Genomic DNA, 21482 nt, shown 5'->3' with positions numbered 1-21482 from the left:
ATGTGTCAGAATTCACTTCTTTAACGCGTTGATGCGAACACGTTCACAAACTGCGTACCGGTAGGCGTTCACAATTTACGAATTCGTTAAACATGACGAATTTAAAGGAAAAATAAAACCAACAACTACATTGTTGGAAGATGTAGCACACATGTTCCTTAACATTCCAAACACGGATATTAGCAGCTGAAATAAATATATGAAGTGATATAAACTTAGCTATGTTTGAACAGTTATCGTAAATCTTAAATGTTTTGCAGATAATAACATTCTGTTTGTACTTTGTAGCGATCAGAGAATATTTAATTGTTCATGCTTGTTAAACATCGCAAGGAACCACTAGTTAGGAAAATGCAAAACTTGCAGACCCCAAGCCGGGCAGGGGTACGGCCGTATTGGGCGAGGCCGGCCCATGCATCATTTTGTGCCCCTTCTTATCACAATTCCTTGCGGTACAATAGGCTACAAGGTATTGGTATCGGTTCTGGGTTGACAAGATAGCAAGTAGTCTGGGTCACTGACAATAACAATTTTTGTTGTACTTTATAATAAAAACTTTTGAGATGCGAGTAAAAGTGTCACCAGAAGAGGTAACACGAAATAATTTACCACAACCAGGTCCAAACGAAATTCCATGAAAAAGAAAAAATTGTGCATAAAGACCTAGCTGTAAGCTGTTAAATAGGTTTAAGTTACGTTTACGTTACTACTGTACGTTATTATTTTCTACTATCAACGTTAAACTTTTTGCCGTTAAATAAGTTAATGAAAACAAAAAGGCCTTGGACACCAATCAAAATACAAAAAAACATAGGCAATTAAGATTGGAAACTAATATGAGCTCCAGCCACATATACAGTACATATCAGATATCACGCTTAACGAAATAACATACAGAACGTGTTTCATAGAAGCGTGTTTTTCAATAAGCAATATCAATTATAAAAAATAAACTCGATCCGAGGCAAAACATGAACACTAAACAGCGATGCTTATCCAACTGTTATAGCTGTTGTGAAGACGCTAGCAAAGACGATATCATCAAAGACATGTGGTTAGTATTAGTCACTCCAAAACAGAGATAAATGTAGAAATGATTAGTTGGTAGAATCATAATTCATAACCCCAATAAAATAGGTCTATTCTATAGAATCGTTCTGTATTCGAATAATGGATCGAAGGCGATTTCAGAAATGTCAAAAGGTTCAAAATCATTGGCTGATGAAAGAAAATAATTTAATGCGCCATTTGGCTGCTTCAGTAAGTTTGCGGTTTGATAAATTTGTTGAATTCTTCCCTGAAATTAAAAAAACCAAAAAATTGAATTATTTTTTAGTGAAATATAATAGTTTTAACACAAATCTCATCCAAAATTTGCTGATTTTAAAGTTTTATTTACTGTTTCGACTTGTTTGTTCGCCCAGTGTTGGTCAGGTAAAGTAGAAAAGTGTAAGAGGGGATAAGCAGTTTCCATGATAACTGTTTTGAAAACATTCTTCATGTTTTCTTTGTCTCTCTGAAACGCAAACAACAGGTGCTTGTAAGAACCTCATACGCTTCATTCACAGTGTTGTTGCCAACAATGAAAATATTATTGACATATTAAGTCTACCTTGTTCCCTCTGCTAAGTGTCTTCACTTTTTCACTCCAGTTTCTCTGCAAATAAATCAACGGATTGGCACAATCATAGCTCAAGCATGATACAATAAAGAAGCAAGACCTTTACCCTAACAGCATCCATAATATCTGGATAATCAGCAGCTGTTAGAAAAGTAGCAATGACTGATGAATGTACTAGCTGACCATCTGAAGCAGAAAGCCTGTCACGAAGGAGGGAATCAGCTAAAAACCGTCTGTAGTAAGCAACGAGTTCAGACATCCCATGTGATACAACGATAGTTGATGGAAGTAAGCTTTTAACAAAAAGAGTTACGGACTTAGATTGTAAAATTTCGATTAATTTCTCAAGTTGTGCATTAATAAAAATTTTCAATGCAAGCTATAACAAGCTACACATACTCAAGGTATTTCCTCTTCACAGTCGCTGGTGTACCAATCTGAACCAAAAGTTTTGGCTGCTTATTTGCTGCTAATAGGGATCGGAATTTGCCGGTGGTTGCTAAAGAAGTTTTAAGAAAAAGCGAGTAATAAAATACATACTACACAACACTGTCATTGCAGTAGTGAGATGTTCAAAACAACACATAAATCTTGAGTTGGACAGCAAGGTAATGGAGTGGGAAGAGCGCAGGGCTTGCAATAATGCATTTGCTATTATATGTCATTGTAATTACAGTGCGGTGTAGAGACGATGCGTAATGGCAATAAATCGAAAAGCGGAAAAAACATGAGTGACAACCACAAACTTGTTGAAATTTTAGGATTAACATTTGCATTGAGTATTTGCAATATTCACTTTTCCTACTAGCTATACTCGTTGTATAAGCTTTTAATAACGGGGGTTCCATGACATTTTCAAAAGTATACCAGAAATTCCATGACATCAAAAAAATTGAAGAGCACAGGTCTGGTAGCGGTCGTGAAACATGAGAAATTAATTGAAAATTCTAAACAAAACAAGCTATCACACACATACTAATTTCTACACGCATGCACGGCGTACTTCAAGGAACTTAGGCCACAATTCAATATATGCATTTTTAATAATAAGCGGAGAGGTAGCTTGCGGCTAGAATTCTATAAAAGTTATGAATTTAAAGTAACTTGTAAGTAATTCCAAAATTTTAACCATAGTTTTCCAGCAGGCTAAAGGCACAGGGCTATAAACCTAGGCTATAAAATGCTGAGACTTTAATCAACTTGAATTACAAAAAAATCATATACCATTTGCATAAGGTAATTAGTCATGCATGTAGTAATAAATGTAAGGGCTAACTAAAAGTATGCTACAAAATCGGATCCTGAAAACCAAGTATTCCTGTATTAGCCAAACACGCTCTTTACAAACAGCTACTTTGCATAAACAGGACAATAACTTTTTGCAAACAGTTGTAGTTAACAGCAACAAAATATCTATGATTGTTATCAAATTTAAATTTTTAGCCTAGCTTGCTCTTTCCATACAAAATCTGCGCATTTGCAAAGTTTTTCAGGTACATTAACCACATGACCATTGCAGCACAGATTTTGCGTTGTCATTAACCTTGGGGGGACTGGCTATCCAACTAATTGAAAACTGCTACACTTAGTCCTGTGCACTTACACAGTACCAAATCTGTGGCCAGGTTTTGTCTGTGGCACTGACAACCAGGGCACCACAATGCATTAAAAACAAATCTAACTATAAAAGTGATTTGATACAAGTTTTTTGCAGTGAAATGTGCAATGCAGAACTTCTTGCAACGATGAAAAAGATTGCCTCTTTAAATAATTACATTATTAATTCCGGACATACTCAACACATTTATTTACCACGTCTAGAAATTGAAGGATCTACTGCAACTCCATGTTCGTAAGGTGTTCCACCATTGAGTTCAAGTTCATATGTCCTGCATTCATATGAAAAATATTAGAGCAACAATTATTATCGATATAACCACACGAAAAGGACCCACATAAAAGATAGCAAGTTGAAAACATAACATTGTTGATAATTCCAAAGTTTTTGAATAATTTTGAGAGTTTATGTATCAATATTATACAAAATTGAAGAAAATACCATAAATTTTCAGTTACGCTTCTTAATATGAAGTTTGAATTATTTCGATTATATTGAACAAGAAAACAATATGTTAGCCAATCAATGCAAGACAATCACTTTTTCAAAATATTTACTGTGGGACTGTAAACTTTTTAATAATTCAATCATAATAACAATTTATTGTATCTTGATCATTTTTAATTTTCTGCAAAGTCTTGCACAAATGACTTATTGGTTACAGCAAGGGTCAGCAAATAATTTTTGGTGGGGTTCCTTAAAAAACAGTTCTAAATTCCCACAACCCAAACATTTTATGAGCATATAATTGTAACAAAAAAAGCTAACTGGTTGCACTCGTGTGCTCGACTATGCAATGTAAAATGCAATAGTAATAATTAGAGGTTTAAAAAAACTGAAAATCATTATTAGACAGATGCGATGCTTATATTTATGGTAAGTTTAAAACATTTCGCGACCCAGACTGGAAGGTCTCACGACCCACTATTTGCGGACACCTGGGTTACAGAACCACTGCAATACAGCAAGCATCATAATGGCTTTGTCCAACACATGAAACAACACTTATAACAAATCACAAAATAAACACATCTCTAAATCTTACTTATTAGGAATTGGGTTTCCCTGTTCGTCAAAAAGTTTTAAATGAACCCAGCCACAGCTTAACTCCCCGTGCTCACCAGTTTGCTAAAAAATACAAAAGAATGTTAGATCAGATACTTAATAGCAACCATGAGTTACAGGCTGTATAATCTGCACCCAAGCATTTGATGCATAGCTAAGTATCACCATTTTCAAGAATACATAGTGACAAATCTCTCCATTAAAATTATAAACAACAACAACTACATGAGTCTAATATTGTATGCTATAGAGATGGATACAGTGATACAATCATTTCAAAAATTATTATTGAATGTTAAAATCATTATTAGTGGTTGTCAGATTTTTAGAATTATGAAAGCTATAGTAATTCTACCAAATTATCCGTGTAAATCACTTTTAATGAGTTTGCAAAGTAAGAACGCACCAACATGCAAACTGGCCAACCAACCATAAACTGGCCTTCATGTCTGATGCCACTTAATTAGGCATTAGGTAACTACAAAGCAAATATAAGTTGTGATTCAGCTTTGTACACCGGCCTTTCAATTTCATGAAAATAATGAAATTCAGTAAACTGTTGAGCTCTAATGGGATTAATCTAATTTGGTAGTCAATGACTTGCTATGTTATGTTTGTAGTAGATGTGTATGTCATTCAATGCAGCATTAAAAAAGAGAATGTATAAAAAGTGGTCCAAACACAGCAAAGGGTGCTTAAACAAAAAAAATTGTCGTAGATCATCTTTCATGTAAGTTAAAAAACTAAATATGAGGCGGTAGTGCCTCAGCACTGTAGGTACTTAATAGTGCGCCAAAAGATTAATTATTTGTATTTGTACATACACACACAATTCATAAAGACTATTCATGTCAGTCTCAATTAAAAACAGGGTGTCTATATCATGCTATGTTTAAGCTGCAACACAAATTAACTTGCAATACATGTTCTCTTCATAAAAATACAGTTGATTAGGTCAATATGTGAAAACATGACCTTGTTTGGTTGTTAAGATCAGTGAGAATGGCATTCATTCATTTATACCTTTGTTATTGGGAGTTGATTCTACAATAATTTCTCACCAAACTTTTACAAGTACGGTTTTTACAAAAGCTCGACAAGAAATTTGAATTTCACTTTTACACAATTTTAATAGTAATAAATTATTACTAATAATATATTTAAGTTTGCTAATGGTAATATTTGCTGAAATGTGCAATAATTTGTTATTTTGTGAATCAATTTGGGTTTGGATTTACATCGGCCCATCCCCGTTGGTAAGCAGATAAATTAGTCAATATAACTATGACGAAACATGTGGATGACAGGGAACATTCAAACTAAAACTACCACATATAACTCACTATTATTCTACGATAGAAGCAAATTAATCACACATTGCGCAACCATGAAGCTGTGCACAAAATGCAGCTCATTAACTTGAAGCTTAACGGACCGACCGAATTTTTTTAAGTTATCTGAAGCTTTACGCTTTCCAAAGTTGTTAAAATTGGTGGAAAATAACTATAAAAATATAACTGAAAAATAAATGATGCTTTTTTAGCAATCAAATAACTTGCATTTTCTTGCAGATCCTTCTTAATAAAAAGATTAAAATTCTATTAATCTAAATGCAATACTATACAGTAAGGTAATGGCTTTAAACATCACTAATGGGTATGGAGATTTAGGCCTAGTGCTTTATGGTAGCCTACTAGGTTTTTAGCAGTGTAAACCTTTCTAGGTGAACCTATTGGTCTAACTGCTTTATCTCACTTAATTTAGTTACTTGCTCACATTAAACTTGTTTCTCTCTACTGTTGCATCGATCTCTATAACCTTTTAACATTGAAGTAATTACGGAACACAATTTACACAAAATTGACATTAGCTATTTCTAGCTTATAAAAACCTATTAACGATACAAATCACTATGGTGTTTCGTGTTTACCATATTATGACTGATTTTGAGATAAAAGGCACTAGTTATGCCTCGGAGTACAAAAAAAAATTTTAAATTAACTAAAATTTATAAGTAAACAGCTTTGGCTTATCGTTAGTTGTTCACAAACATTTTAACAGATAACTTGTCGGAGACAGTGACATTTCTTTGAGTTTTTAGAAATTTGGAAATAAGTTATCTCAAGTTAATGAGCTTTCAGTAAAAAAGGTAGGTACCGTTAGCAGGATTAAACGACACTTGAGTAAAAATAACAGCAATCTGCAAGACGTATATTTTTTCGTAACTAGCACACTACAAATTCAAATGTCTATCATCATCACCAGTAACAATCAGCCATTGCCAACATTAAAGACACTGCCCTATTATGAAATTTAAACTAGCAACATGAGATATGGCAATATGGTGTTAGTGTCATGATTTGTGAATTTACCCTGAGATGGTTTCTGCTGTTACCATCACTGTGGTCATCCTCGTCACCATAGTCACACATCAAACCATCACTGAATCGAATCAAACGCCTGGGTGGCTAAATTGGGAGAAGAACAGCTTCAACCATTCCATAAAAGTTGTTGAAGAATTTTATGATGATAATCGGGCCCACAGAGAGATTTTTCAATCCTAAAAAATCTATAAGTGGGCCTCGTCTAAGATTGAAATATTTTATTTGTTGTTGGGACAATTCTGAGCAAAGAAGAAAAAAAATAGTGCCAACGCAATCCGAAGTCAAAACATAACACTACACATATCAAGTATAAATACATGTGCAGCGTTGTATGCACTAGTACACTAAATGCATTTCTGTTTATTGTGGTACTTGTAGTATTAGGTCTGATCATTTAAGTGGCCTTCCCTTGGGCAAGTAACAAGGATGTCAAACTAAGTGCCCACAAAGATAATATAAAAATGAAAATAAAATCCACAATAAGTAAATTGACAAAATATTTTAACTAGCTAGCATAGGAAATCAACAGGTCTTATAACATGCCATAATTCCGGATAAAAAAAGAACAAGAACTGAAAATTAATACTGTTATAGTAATTGGTAGGTTAAGTTATACCTGAAAAACATATTTCTAAAACTATATCCTTCAACAGCGTAACCTACTTACATTCCTTATATAGGTTAGTGCCAGTTCAAAAAGAATTCCAATGTTTGGGTGGGACACATCAGTTCTTACAATTGAGTACCCATCAAATAAATTGGAAAGCATGTCATTTACCTGCAGAATAACAATTTGAAAAAAATATTTGCATAAAAACAAAGCACCCACATCTACAAAATTTCTGAAACTATCCATAAATTTTATATAGTGTTACAAATGTTACATGCCTTTGCTTATATTTTTACCTTTTTTAAGTTGATATAAAACTCATTACTGTATTGTGTTCAACAATGTCAAGGTGATGCGTATACGTGAGTTATATCTCAATGTATATTTTGCATTTTCTTGTTTGCGACTCCTTATTCATTATATAACCATTGCAATATTAACTGTCATAAAATCTCCAGACAGCATTGTTATAAAACAATGCACTAGTTAACAAATTATGGGCTGATTGTCAAACATGGCAGGTTTCTTGTCATTCTAGTTTTCGAGCAATAATAGAAAGATTTCGTGGCCTACTTCAAACAAAGCAAATTGAGCAAGTTGCAGTTGTTGATACGTAGTTGTTCTCCATTTAATAAAGTTGTAAAAGCAACCCTAAGTTCCATTATTTTCAAATACAGCCCTTACACAATACAAACTTATTTCATCAAAACCCAGAAAAAGTAAAGTATGATCCTCGCAAAACATATATAATAAGCGGACTATACGGCAAAATAAAATCATTTAATGTTTATGTTTCAAAGTTGTACGATAAAAATTACCAGCCACTGTACATTGAAATGTAAGTAGGCCTATACATTTAATTTTTAGGCATTTTACATGTTTTTTTAGGATTAATGGTGCAATTTTTTGCGGTTTGCACATTTTGGGCATGATGGGTAAACGTAAGAATTTTAGATCCAGCTTTAAAAATGCAATCATAAACACACCACAGTATGAAGTGTGTAGCAAGCAGGCAAAAATTTATAGTTGCTCTATTAAACAATAAATCACCAAAATTCTTCATGAATTCTTTTTTATTTCTTTTTTAAAATTCTTCAAGAAATACTTTTTCATAAAACCAGCTTCTAAAATAACTGCAATAGCTAGGTTTCATAGCCTATTCCAATATATTTGAGATACTATTCCAACATAGCATTTAAGCCTACAAATGAATTCCCCACTATTAGCATATTTTATACAAAGTCGTATAAGTTACCAATATTCATAAGATATAAAAGAACTCAACCCTCTTCTAAGCATTTAAACCCAGGTCATTTATATGAAATAAGTTTACTTGAATAAACGGCACATTTTCTCTAAATTTTAAAATGAGAGAAATGCCTGTTAACAAAGCCAGTTGAACTCACCTGGTAAAAAGGGTTAAAAATATCAGACAAACCACAATTACATTTTATCATAAAAAGTTTCACGACAAACAGTAGAAATATTCAAACCTTTTCAGAAGATGGAGAAAACTGCCAAACTTTGGGTCTGTTTGCTGTTACTTGAGCACGAATTGTTCGAACGTTGCTAATAACCTTCAAAAAATAACTAGTAAAACACCACACTCCACTCCAAACATATCTGCTTCACTGGCACACAGAAATATTTAAAAGCAAAAAGCAAATTATTCTTTCGTTTCATTTTCATCGAATGAATTTGGCCTATGCATAGTTTTAAATATGTATGGGATACAAACGTTTGACTTTATCAAATAATTCTTATCTTTGGAGCAATTTTTAAGAGCAGCCTTTTTGCTTTGGTCTCCTGTTAAACTGATTGCCCATCATTAATACTGGATTGAGTGACAGTAGGTTGGTAAAACACGATGCGTCCTGAGCTTTTCAACTTATACATAGAACGAGTACCAAGAGCCAAAACAGTAGAAAACGTTTTAATAATCAGAAGTTTAGTCGCCGTTTAGTTTAGTTTTATTAATCAGAAGTCGATACTACAGCCATACAAAATTTTTAGTTTGATTTTCATTTTCATTTCTCTTGAGTGAAACAAGTGTTACTGACTCTCTTTATCTCGCTCGTTTTGTTTTTCACTTTTTATTTATCTGCTCTTCTCATCGAGTTGCATTTACATTTCAATGCGCTAATTATCTCAAATTTGCTGTATTTATGCCCAGGCCTGTCAATGGCAGTGCAGACGATTTCAAAAACCATTATCTATTGCAGTTAGGATGAAACATCGACATTGATAGCAAAAAATAAGAAAATCTTAATTTATAAGAAGTTACACGAGTTAACTGAAGCTCAAAACCAAGGTGAGGACCTATGTTGTGCCCCCTATAATTTACAGCTGGGGCGGTAGCCCCCCGGGAATGAACGCTTATGGATGCTTGTACACATAAAACAAAGAATCAGTACTCACACAGAGCTCTGACTTTTTCAATATAACCATCAAAACTACCAATTTTACCTTTCTTAAATCCACAAGACTTACAAAATGTAATGTGAGAAACAGATAGATCATTATAAGTGGTATCATTTCTAAAAAATTATCATATTTAAACCTTTGTGCCATCAAAAACAGCAACTCGCACATGTTGGCTTAAAACTTCAAGACCAGTACCAGGTGAGGGGATCATGATACATTTCCACAGTTTACATGAGCGCAGAGTTCTCGTAACAATTGCGCGAACCTAACACAAAATGAAAAATAAAGATTCTAGCTAATAGTTGCCAGTATACAACTACAGTATAATTTTTTCACATCATCTTGACATTATTTAAAAAGCAAGCCTTTTAATGCTTTATACAATTTAGCATCACACTATAATGTCAAAACTGTACCTAATATAAACTACACATATAAAACCAAGGCAACATTAAATTCTGTTTTAACAAAAGGCATATATACAATGTTTTAGGAAAGCAACAAACAAAAACCTGATTGGTAAAAAACTGTTTGGATTGAAAAATAAACATTTGTTTTCACCTGGTTAAGTGCAGGATCCCAATGTAAGTCTTCAAAGGATAAGTTAGACGACGTCAGTGAAGGTTGCAAAAATGATTTAAGTAAGTACTTTGGATCTTTACAAAGATTATGTAATGTTGATGGTCGAAAACCTGCAGGTAATGCTCCCATTGCAGCCAGGACATCAGTAACATCAGTTTTTTGTGGCTGTAAAATATCTACATACATGTTAATTACATGGCACATTCAACACCAAGATTGCTCACATATTGCACTGCAAGTTATGAAATTAGCATTATTTTTGTATTACATGCAAAGTGTGTTATTTACTGTATACTGTAAAACTTGTTTCCAGTATAGGATTCTATTCTTCAATGTGTTGTAATAATTACTCATTAATCGAGGCTTCATTTACAACACATTGTATCCATTTTAATGTAAAAAAAAAACAGGTCGAAGAAAATAAAACAGGAGCTTTCACAATTAGTTAAGCAAACATTTTGTGTCATTATTTTTAAAAAAGTAGCTCAAAGTTCTAGGAAGAGGTCCATCAATGACTCTGACAGGGCACTTGACTCTTCATGATAAAGTTTCCTTTAATCCCTAGGTCCCAAACTGTCTTATCAGCACTGCTTGTAATATCATGTTTTGTACTGATGGTACTATATTTTTGAGTAAAACAACCTTTTTGAACACCTTGTGTTTTATGGCTTAGAGTGCCTTCTTGACAATTTTTTGCCTGAAACGCTCAAAAACTCCAAAAAGTTTGCTAACCTATATGTATAGTATTTAGAGAAAAAAGAAGTCTTTTGCTATGGTCGACTAACTGATGTAGGCATGATTTATGCCAGTGGTTTTCAACTGCTAAATCCTGATACACATCGACTGGTATATCACAAGGCAAAAAACAAGTTTTTACCATAAAAGTTACCAACAAAAAGCTGTGGCGGCCAATGTCATTTAAAAAATACTTCAATACTAACTCTGTTGGCAAGGTGACCAATTGTTGCATCAGTTTCAATAAACTGTGTTAGTGACACTTTACACCTTATTTAGGACATCATCAAGCACTCTAACCTGATGTCACTCATTCCAGCACTATATGTTGCAATGATCAATGCAAACAGCATTTAGGTTTAAAGAGGTAATTACTTTCTTTCTTAAATTGAATGCCAGGTTCAAAAACAAGTTACCGCTAAATTAAAGAAGAGTTGTCAGTATGTATCTCAGAATAAGATTTTTTCAATAAATTTTAAGAGTAAAGCAACTATTGCCAAAGTTATGCCTAACCTAACAACATTATGTAGTATTTCATAAATGAAATGGTATTGGTAAAGATATAGTTACAAGGGCCTGGTACATAGCTTCCACTTCAACATTTGTAGGAGTATTTCAAAGTTAGATTCTTACAATTTTAAATTTGATTCTTAAACATTAAATAATCTGTGGGTAAAGTTTTGAAGATTAATGAACTCGATATAAACTAACACATTATTTCAATAGTGATAAGGATGACCATAGGAAGATTAACTGGCATTGAGAACAAAGTTTTTTTTTTCGGAATGGTATTGAAAAGTACTTTTGTAGAATTTCTAAAATATAAACAAACATTTATTTAACAGCTTGGTGAGGGAACGGTTAGAACGGTGCACAGTGTTGTGTAGTACGTTGTTTATTTTTCGCCATTAACTTTGTAGAGAAAAATTGTGCATGAAATTAGTCTCAAAGCAGCTATTTTTTATCCAGTATATAAAGTCTTATGGCAGTCTAAAATCGTAAAAATTTTGTTCAGTCCAACCATTTGTATCCATTCTGTGCATTCACAGCATTGTTTGTGCAAAAAGAAAAGCAAAGAGGGAATAACCTTTACCATGGAGCGCCCTTGTGGTTCTGTTCCTATGTTGAAAAAAGAGCACTGCTCTCGAGATCACTCGTACAAAAAGGAAGTGTGCTTGTGCCTACCTCCAAATACTGTACCACCATACCAACTCACCAACGGTTGTATTAGTTCCACAAGATGTAAATGCCGAAAAGAATGAGTGAATAAAAAAACTGGGTAGTTGTAGCTTCTATACTGTAAATCTGTATGTATCCGCATGTACTTGCATCATATTTTATTCATTTTTTAAAATAAACATTTAAATTTAAAAAGATTTTTGTACAAAGCTATCATTAGTATTGCTTAGTATTTTAACAACCCTGATAAAACGAAAGAATTGATTTGATTTTGTATGCTGTGCATTAGAAAATATCAAAAACCGTAGTTTTAGACAGTCTAATCTTCTTTTCATGTGCATGAAAGGTGAGACACAAAAATAAAAACAACAGATGGTGGATAACTTTATTGCCTAAACTACAAGGTTTAAAATATGAAATCGTACTACTTACCACTGTTACAGCTTCTTGTATGCCTTTCCATAATTCCTTTCCACTGTGAAAATTAATACAAGTATTTAATAATTAATTGTTATAGGAAAGCACTAAAAATCTTACAAAATTTCTTTACTTGTATTTTCTAGCAACCCGTATGATTATACCCATTATTACATATACCTTGGTCATTGGTTGACGATAAACTTAGCAACCAGCACACATTATACACAATTACAGTGAGCATATACAAGTACGAAAATGAAGAAGTGCATGAACACATTAAGGGTGATGGTGATTGCTTGTCTCCAACGCTTTGACAGTTGATTTGAGAGCAAATGCTTGCCCAAGACATTTCACTCTTTTCTGGGCATATCTATTGCTTTATCCAACGGGGCACTTTTGGATACAACGGCCGGAGCTGACGAAGGCTTCAGAGCTATCGATTAAGTGCCTTGCTCATGGGCACACCCCGAGAATCAAACTCACGTTCATACATAAAAGGATAATTAGTTTTTGTTACGCATTTGTTGTTGAAAATTAATTGCTATTTTGCATTGCTGTAATCTGCACTGATGAAACTCAACCACATGGGTCAGCCAAATGTTGGCTATATATAAAAGCAGTTTTACACCAAAACATCCTTCTTTGTTGAAGTTACGCCCGGTGGCAAACATAGTATTAGTATTACTTGGAGTTATCTTAAAATTTGAGCACAGCAAAGTCAAATTTGCAAGCTTCTCCTCTACCTCTAAGATTTGTTATGCAATACCGTGGTCTGCACCAGAAGTTCTTTATATAGTCAAACCACACAGTGAGCATTTAAAATTTTACATGAATAATGAACAGTGAAATGTACATGAGTTTTGTTGGTTTCATGGAATTGATGCAGAAAGTCAGACAAATGACAAAGTGGAAATCATTTTTTTATGAAACCGTGTACCACCATATAATAAATGAATGCCTCGAACTTGTCCCTTTATCTTCCAACAAGACATAATCTCGAATGGCAATAGCTTAACTGCTTCTTCTGTTTCTACTACTTACAGCAACAAACATTACATGCATTGAGAAGTAGTTTGGATTTTATGAATTTCAGGACTGTTCATGTGAGATATTTCCAATTATAGAAATTCAGGTAGTGTTAAAGACCCCCATACTCAAACCGAAATAATTCCACTACATATTCCTAAAACAATTGTCATGATTTTTGATATTCTAGAATAATTTTTAGAGTTCAGGTTGGTTTCGGGAATATGGTAAAAATAAAAAATAGGCACAATTGCATAGACAGGATTTTAATCACACAGTTTGAATATTTCTGGTCTTTGGATCAAGGAAGAGACTTTCTTGCAGTAATTATAGTGTGATTTTTATCATTATTATCAACTACAACCCTATACATAACAAGTGTTACACCAACGTTACCATCTCACAATCACTGTATTCAGCATTTTCATTATGTCGTCAAAATTATGACCTGACAACTGGAAGATGGCGTCACATGCTACACACTTAAATGTTACATTTTCTAGCTTACATTACAATGGCTTTCAGGTAAAACAAGTTTGAATGACCTTCCATGTTAATTGACAAAATTTTCTTTTTTCCATTTAATTGTTTACTGATAATACAAATGAAAATACTGTATTGCTTAAGGTTTTAATTTGTTAATTGGTTTATCAAAAAGTTGATTTTAATATCAAAATTGTCTGTTTGTGTCATGGTCACTCTGGTGAAAAACTCTTTGGTTTTCAACCAATTTCTTCAAGCAACTTAATACATGGTGAAACTAATCTTTTATGCGAATTTTATGACAATGATTCATCATTGCTTAAAAAGAGAATATAGGCTACCTTCTCAGGTTGGTAGCTTCAGTGTCTGAAACTTGATCAGTTGTTTCCATGTTTTCTTGGTTTTGTTCGCTTTCTACCTCTCCATCTTCTTCATAACATTTTAAGTAATTGGAAGGAACAAGTCCTCTTTTTCCTTCCTCATTTTCTGCTTCCCACCAGCCATCATCACTGTCAAATAAAGATTGAAATTGCGATATCAAGCACATGTTTTCAGAAATATTACATTCATACGTTTCATTCATTTTTGAGATATTCATGGATAAGTCTTGAGGAGTTGAGGTGTTAAAAAGACAAACAGGATGAAAATCCTGATAACAAGTTTATCTAAGATACTTTTTAAAAAAATGTTACCGTTTTGAAATAATGTCAATAACTTCATCAACTTGAACTGAAAGGTCACCCTCTTGTTCAGCATCAAATTCGTGAATTACTATGTACAAATCTTCTTCCTCATCTTTATCGTCATCATCACTATCACCATCATCATCTTCATCATCTTCTTCATCATCATCATAGTCGTCAGCACTAACTTCACTGCATCCAATATTTAATTTTTTAAAGTGTAGTGTTTATATTTTGTCATCATTACTTTCAAAATGCTCACATAGCAAATATATAATACCTTACACAAAAAAGTAATATCAACAAATCAAAACAAAAGAAAATGGGCATCTAACTTTCTGTTATATTAATTGATAAATTTCATCTACTTTTTTTCACCATGCGATGATGTTGATTGATGTAGTTATAAGCAACACTATTTACTGTCAATCTGATCACAAAAACTAAAAATTAAGCATAACAAGGCCACTGCAAATACCACTGATCAAATATTTCTTGTAATTGCTGAAATTGTAGTTCTTAAAAACAATTTTCAGGTTATCAAAAGTATTTTACTTAAGACATAGGCCAATCGTCAGCAAGTTGGCAATTTAGGATCAGAAAAATTATTATTCAGATTGCTAACTTAAAATGAAGAAATATTCTACAGATAGAGTGATAGAGTGACTTTGATAACACAGTGCACGCATCTTTCTCTACTCCAACCATGAAATTACTATTAGGCAGAGCTGGGTTTGAAATTAGCTCTTGATTTTGCATTTCAAGTATGGTATCAATCCTGCAAACTGTTACAATACTTGAGTGCCAGTTGGCCCTATATTATGTTTTCTTCAAACTGGATTTTACTAAAATCTTGCTTTAATTTCACAGTAACAGGAATGATGAAATAAAAAAAAAAACACATTAGAAGCAGTATCCTATGAACAATGTAAAAAGTATTCAAAAAAATACTTTGCCAAAAATTTTTACTTGATTGATGGACTTCTGCTATTAAGCCTTATAATAAATAGCACATACTGTAACATAGCATAAGTTTTTTCCAGTGGCATAAAGTGCATGCAAGCTACTGTACAAAAACGTTAAATATGTATATTTTGAGCTTACCGATTGTGATTTGTAGCATGCTGGCTTGGATGCAAAGCTGTCTCTTCTCTTACTTGCCTGCATTAATAACATCTGTTTATTTTAACACTAAATGCAAATTAATGAAAGATTATGATGTTATCAGTCACCTTAGATCCTTTCCATTTTGAAGCTGTTCCATGTTGTCAATCAGCTTATCTATACGTGCCTAATGACAAATTCATAAAGTATGTAAAACCAAAAGGTAAATTACAACATATAAAAAACATGGGGAGAATGCAAACAATATTTTTGTTTGTTCAGTTTGCTGCTCTCTGTAAACATCAAAATGCCTTTTATTTGAAAACCAACAGGATTCCAAAAAATATTTTAACTATTTCAATTCTGTTTCATCTGCATTAATTATTACATTTCATTACCTACTTGCATATATTGTAATCTCTTTACTTCATCAGATTTCTTCTGATCAAAGTTGGTAACCGGGTCTGGCTCATCATGCTACACAGCAGATTGAAACAGTTTAAGTGAAGTTTAAGCAAAAATAAAAGAAACAAACATAGGTAAATATTGTAATAGCAAACATGTCCTGTTTAACTTATTAAAAATTATTGAAAATAAATATCTGAATAAAATAATAAACTGAAAATAAAAGTGTTAAACAGAAAAGTGCTGTGACATTATAATAGCTGGTGGCTAGCTGTTCGCATGAGCGCAAATATTATATAATGTAAATGATATGTCATGACAGTTAAAGGTTTTACAGGTACTAAGGCTTGAACACGAAATCAATATTGAGTATGAGGTTCTGCCGATGGATTTCCAGTATCACTTTGATGAACTGTTGACAACTTGACACCAGTAATCGCTGCTGGAAAGTACATCTACATCTTTGAAGTCAAAGTGTTCACTGAAGCGTTTTATTTAAAAGCTAAGGTGGGGTAACAGTGTTTGCAAGGTTCTTTTGGTTTGATGGTAGGAGTTAGGTTTACAGTTCTTTCATTTATTCACTTATTGTTCTAGTTAACGCAAAAGCAATTGTGTAATGTGAAATAAAATTATGTCGGTGAGTTATAAATGTTTTAATTTTCATTGGCGAAATTGGTCAAACCTACCAAATCATAAAAATCTTGTCAATTTTTTTTTTCGAGACTAATACACACTAATTTACTGAGCAATTCAGAAGGGCACTAAATTAACAATTAATATGGCATATCCATATACAGTAGGGATGTACATTTCAGAATATCGAATCCTTGAGAACCGAATCCAAAACTATTCGGTTCTTCTTTTTGGAACCGATATTATTCTGATTACAGTCATTGCCCATAGAACTTTGATTTATCTCATATAATCTTTTCAAAAACGATTATTATTATACACGAATTCACGCAACGCTATGTTTACTACTCTACACAAACAAATTAAATTATTATAAATTTATAAGCATTTAACTGTAACAGCGACTAATGCATCGAAAAAAGACGGCAAGTGTATGTGTGTTTGAATATGCTTGTGATAAGAGAAATGAAAACAAATACAATGATCATTGTTGAAAAAAGCAATCAAGGAAGATTTGAACACCTCTAAACAATTTCTTCTTAAAAAACACACTTGTATAAAATAGCAAGAAAGACGGTTTTCAATTACTTGTTGCCTTCATGGATTTGTTATTATGTTAGATTAATTGATATTCAGAGGTGGGCAGTCGCAGTCGGTACTTTGAAAGTACCGTCGGTAACGGTAGTGGTACTTGGCAAAAAATGTACCGACGGTTCCGGTATTCGGTACTATTTTAAAAAGTGGATCGGTACTTTGTCGGTATTCGGTATCGGTACATTTTCGTGTAAACGATACTGCTGCAAATGCAATACTTGCCGCTATTATGTCCCTGTAAAAGTTACTGCAGGTCAAAACATATGTCATGTTACTCGTTCGCAATTTTACTTGACATTTCAAGATTAAAAAAGGTCAACGGATGCTACAATGAGTGTTAAGGATTAATGAAAAAGTGTTTTTGAACACATGAACGCATTGAATCACATGAAAAGTATTGAGTACCGAGACTGACTTAAATTTCTTGAAAAAAGGAATACGGTACAGAGATACGGTACTTTTTTTCAAAAGTACTGACGGTAATGAAAAAACACCGCGGTACAGTAATTCGGTACTGCCCACCTATGTTGATATTTGCACGGTGATCCATGATTCACTGGAATGCAACATTTAGAAAAAATTTCGTCCGTGTCCATGTAGCTCAGCTTTCAGTTATGAAACTAGTCGAATTATTATCACAAACTTGTAAGAAGTTCCACCTTAGCAGACAAAGGAAAACTACTCGCTAATAGAACTAAGCCGTCTTTGTATCACATCGGGCGATATTGGAATGCAGTTACGATATTAAAAGCTTACCTTTCTGGAAGTCACTTAATAAGATTGCGGACAAAGATGCACGAGATAAAATAACAACATATACAATGTTGACCAGACGTTGTAAATAAAGATTAAGTTTACAATATTTAAGGTCACGATTTCGTGCTTTTTATACAATTAATTTATTATCGCTGTTAAGATTGTGTTTAGTTTTGAAAGATATCGTGTAATTTGAGGTCAAAGGTTGACGTCATTTATTGCAAGCAAAGCCAAGCAACTAAAGTAAAAAATGACAATTCAAACGGCAACTTTGTACTATGGATCCCCATAGATATTTCGCTTGGGCGCTTGTTCCATTTGCTTAACTTAATTAAGCTAGCGAGAAAAGGAACGGTTTAAGAGGTCAAGACTGACAAGGTCTAACTGTATTTATTCATCACATCACAAACTGTTTAGTACCACAACATAGCTTGAAACTTGTATAATCAAGAGCGCCTGCAGAATATGTTAAAGTGGTATGCGTTGTCCAATGCTGTGTCAAGGTATTCAAAGTTTCGCTTTAATATGGCATCAATTCAATGTCGGAATTAACAATAAAATAACTTGGGAAATAGAAGATGGTACGCACATGGGTACTGTGCATATATGCTGTGGGTGCCCTAGAAAATGAATATGAATCAAACAAAACATATATTTTATCTTATATCTTAGGAACCTTTTGAAGTTGATTTGCTGCTAAAAGCAAGGAAGAAGCTTCAATTTTGAAGTTAACAGAGTCGGCATGGTACTTGATGATTTGTAAGTCATTTGCAGATTTTGTGTTAGATTTATTGAGCAATGCAGTAAGCTCATCAACCTAATAACAAAATATTTTTATGAAGGGTAACTTTGCCTCTTGGAAACCTACTTTAATTTAGTTCTGTACGTCATCATCAAGCAAATATTTCAATGTCACATACAAGTTTACATAATAGAAACAAGACAACTACTTTACTTAATTAGTTTACATATATATAAATGCAAATTTGAGTGCAAATCATTCAAAACATGTTTGTGTGCAGACGTACTGTACATACTTGTTGCAAAATCATATACTTCTAGTACAAATTGACATAAACACAACTTACCTTTATTTTTAAACTGTCAGCCTTGGACTGCAGTTGACCAAGTGGACCAGAATCACGAACTGGTGCCAATGATGATCGACTCATGCTTACAACCTTAAGTGACATTCACTGCATGGTGAAAATATAATGTATAAAAAATAATTACACATCACATATTGACCTGGCAATTCACTGCATTAGGCCTTTTACCCAAGATTTTAGTAACCTACTCCTTCTGAGAGTAAGATTACAAGTTTTAACTAAGTGTTAAAATCAACAGTTCAACATCTTGGCGGCTTACAAAACCCAATATTAGAAGCTAATCATATCCCAGATTTACCAGCATTAAACTATTATAAAACGCTTGATTGGACTAGGGAATCATGATTGCTTTGATACAAAACTCTTTGCCTCAACTCAGACACTTTGCACTAAATGACCTGATTTCCAAGAAGCTAAAATATATAAACTATTCAAGTTCCGTTTATAGTTGGATTTAAAGTGCGCCGCATTGATTTTCATATTGTTGTTGATTACAAAATAATTATTTTTTCACATACAACAGGACTGTTTTAAAACAAAATTTGAAGAATTTTTGAAATATTTGGTAAAGGCGGTGCCGCGGTGGTGACATTTCAAATGCTTGAAAAATGTAGCAATCTGCTACCTCTGTCGTAATTTGGATCTCAAAAATTAAGAAAGTTGTGTAATAGCTGATAACAATACTAAGTGCAAATACGTCCATGTGTCATTTGAGAGTGTGACAAGCCTGTAAGAGATAGGCCAGAGTGGAATCACAAAACATTAACTACAGAAGATGTATGACAGCAGCCAAAATTGTTTATGCCAACATCAAAACAATTTTTTTTTAAATCTGCCAACTAAAGAAATACATAGCCTATTTGCGTCAAAAATTTAGGTACGCCCTTGTTACACCGAAGATCTTTAGCGTAACCTACAGTCAAGCAGCATAAACTCAGTTTGACCTCGGCATGGCACAGAGAAAACAGCCTCTTCGTCTTAGAGCAATCGTATTGCAACCTTGGCAACTGCAAATTCATTTTTTTCATCCGTTATAAAAAGCACAGTGTCTCTTTTTTTAGAGGTCGCTGTTGAGATAACGTTTTTAGCGTATTCGTAATGTAAGCCAATCTAAGCTCCTTCGGCGTACGCATCGCACGGAATGCGCCTTGGCGTACTACAAAATCCACCGGCTTAATAATGGCAATTGTGCTTTCACCAAAGGTTTTAGACGGAAAGGCCCTGGTAGAGAAATCATGTGTGCAAGGATACAAGTTTGGGGTTGTGGCATTCACTAAACGCTCGATTCTTTGATTAGCGGTATTTAGGCTTATCTTAAATTCGAGTTGAAACAACTAATTTAGCCTGGTTTGCTCATTATAGGCCTATAATGGTATGCACATTAAATTGTTGGTGAATCTCCCGAGTTCATTACGGTTACCTTGCATATAAACCTATAAGTGCGTGAAACTACAAGACAAAAACAAAGTAGGCCAACTCACAACGTTCTCGAGAAAAATGAACAAAAAACACAAATGCACATCCACCATAATCCATAAAGATGATAAAATCAAGCTTTGTCTGAGTCGGCACCGATGTTGCTTGACGTTTTTTCTAGCTGTCCTCTCATAGAAATCTATCATAAATACTCAATTTAGATCGACATCGTATAAAATCGTAAGGTCTAAATCAAGATGATAAAAAATGAAGATCAAGTTAGCATTCTGTTTTTCAACTACACCTAAAGATTATTCGATTTTTCTGCTGCAACTTTTAGTTAAATTCAAATGTAAGCTTGTTTCCAACAAGATTCTTAGAATTAAATTTTTGAATCCTTTAATCTAATATTTCAATCACATCTCCACCACTGCTTGTGGCGTGAGGTATGATATGATAATAGCGATAACTTTTATCTTCGGACTGAGGAAAGTCTTTGCACAACTCAAACCCGGCCACGATTTCTCATCGCTTGGACCTCGCGTAGTATTTTAAATAAATCGCAATGATATAAGGATTTATGCACTAGTTAGCAACGATTTTGCTAGCAAATTCCTTCCTTGCTTCTCCAAAGT

The 21482-nt window shown here is 33.5% G+C and overlaps 1 protein-coding gene and 1 long non-coding RNA gene across 4 annotated transcripts; one reads left to right on the top strand and one right to left on the bottom strand.

Annotated features, from left to right (window-relative positions):
- Positions 1–391: 391 nt before the first annotated feature.
- Positions 392–19573, bottom strand: LOC143462489 (nephrocystin-1-like). 3 transcript variants are annotated; one of them, XM_076960683.1, is made up of 20 exons: positions 19411–19572; positions 18999–19139; positions 16333–16411; positions 16063–16121; positions 15935–15991; positions 14840–15022; positions 14489–14656; positions 12651–12693; positions 10284–10469; positions 9859–9987; positions 8792–8875; positions 7356–7466; positions 6677–6772; positions 4285–4367; positions 3434–3510; positions 2021–2120; positions 1728–1914; positions 1613–1657; positions 1400–1516; positions 392–1297 (listed from the first exon to the last, which is right to left on the bottom strand). In XM_076960683.1, exons 4-20 carry the CDS (start codon positions 16092–16094, stop codon positions 1145–1147), a joined length of 1851 nt encoding a protein of 616 aa, XP_076816798.1. In that variant the 5' UTR covers positions 16095–16121; positions 16333–16411; positions 18999–19139; positions 19411–19572; the 3' UTR covers positions 392–1144. The 3 variants fall into 3 exon arrangements, with proteins under 3 accessions (XP_076816798.1, XP_076816796.1, XP_076816797.1); XM_076960681.1 differs by having other exon boundaries at positions 393–1297; positions 16337–16411; positions 19411–19573; XM_076960682.1 differs by lacking the exon at positions 6677–6772 and having other exon boundaries at positions 396–1297; positions 16337–16411; positions 19411–19565.
- LOC143462491 (uncharacterized) lies at positions 10464–13545 on the top strand. The gene is made up of 3 exons (XR_013118172.1): positions 10464–11257; positions 11319–11406; positions 12089–13545. It is a non-coding gene; the product is annotated as an uncharacterized LOC143462491 (long non-coding RNA).
- Positions 19574–21482: the final 1909 nt, after the last annotated feature.

This window comes from Clavelina lepadiformis, chromosome 6 (genome assembly GCF_947623445.1).
Source record: "Clavelina lepadiformis chromosome 6, kaClaLepa1.1, whole genome shotgun sequence".
NCBI classification, from domain to species: Eukaryota; Metazoa; Chordata; class Ascidiacea; order Aplousobranchia; family Clavelinidae; genus Clavelina; species Clavelina lepadiformis.
Note: the sequence above shows the minus strand (reverse complement) of the source record. Positions and strands in the feature narration are given on the sequence as shown.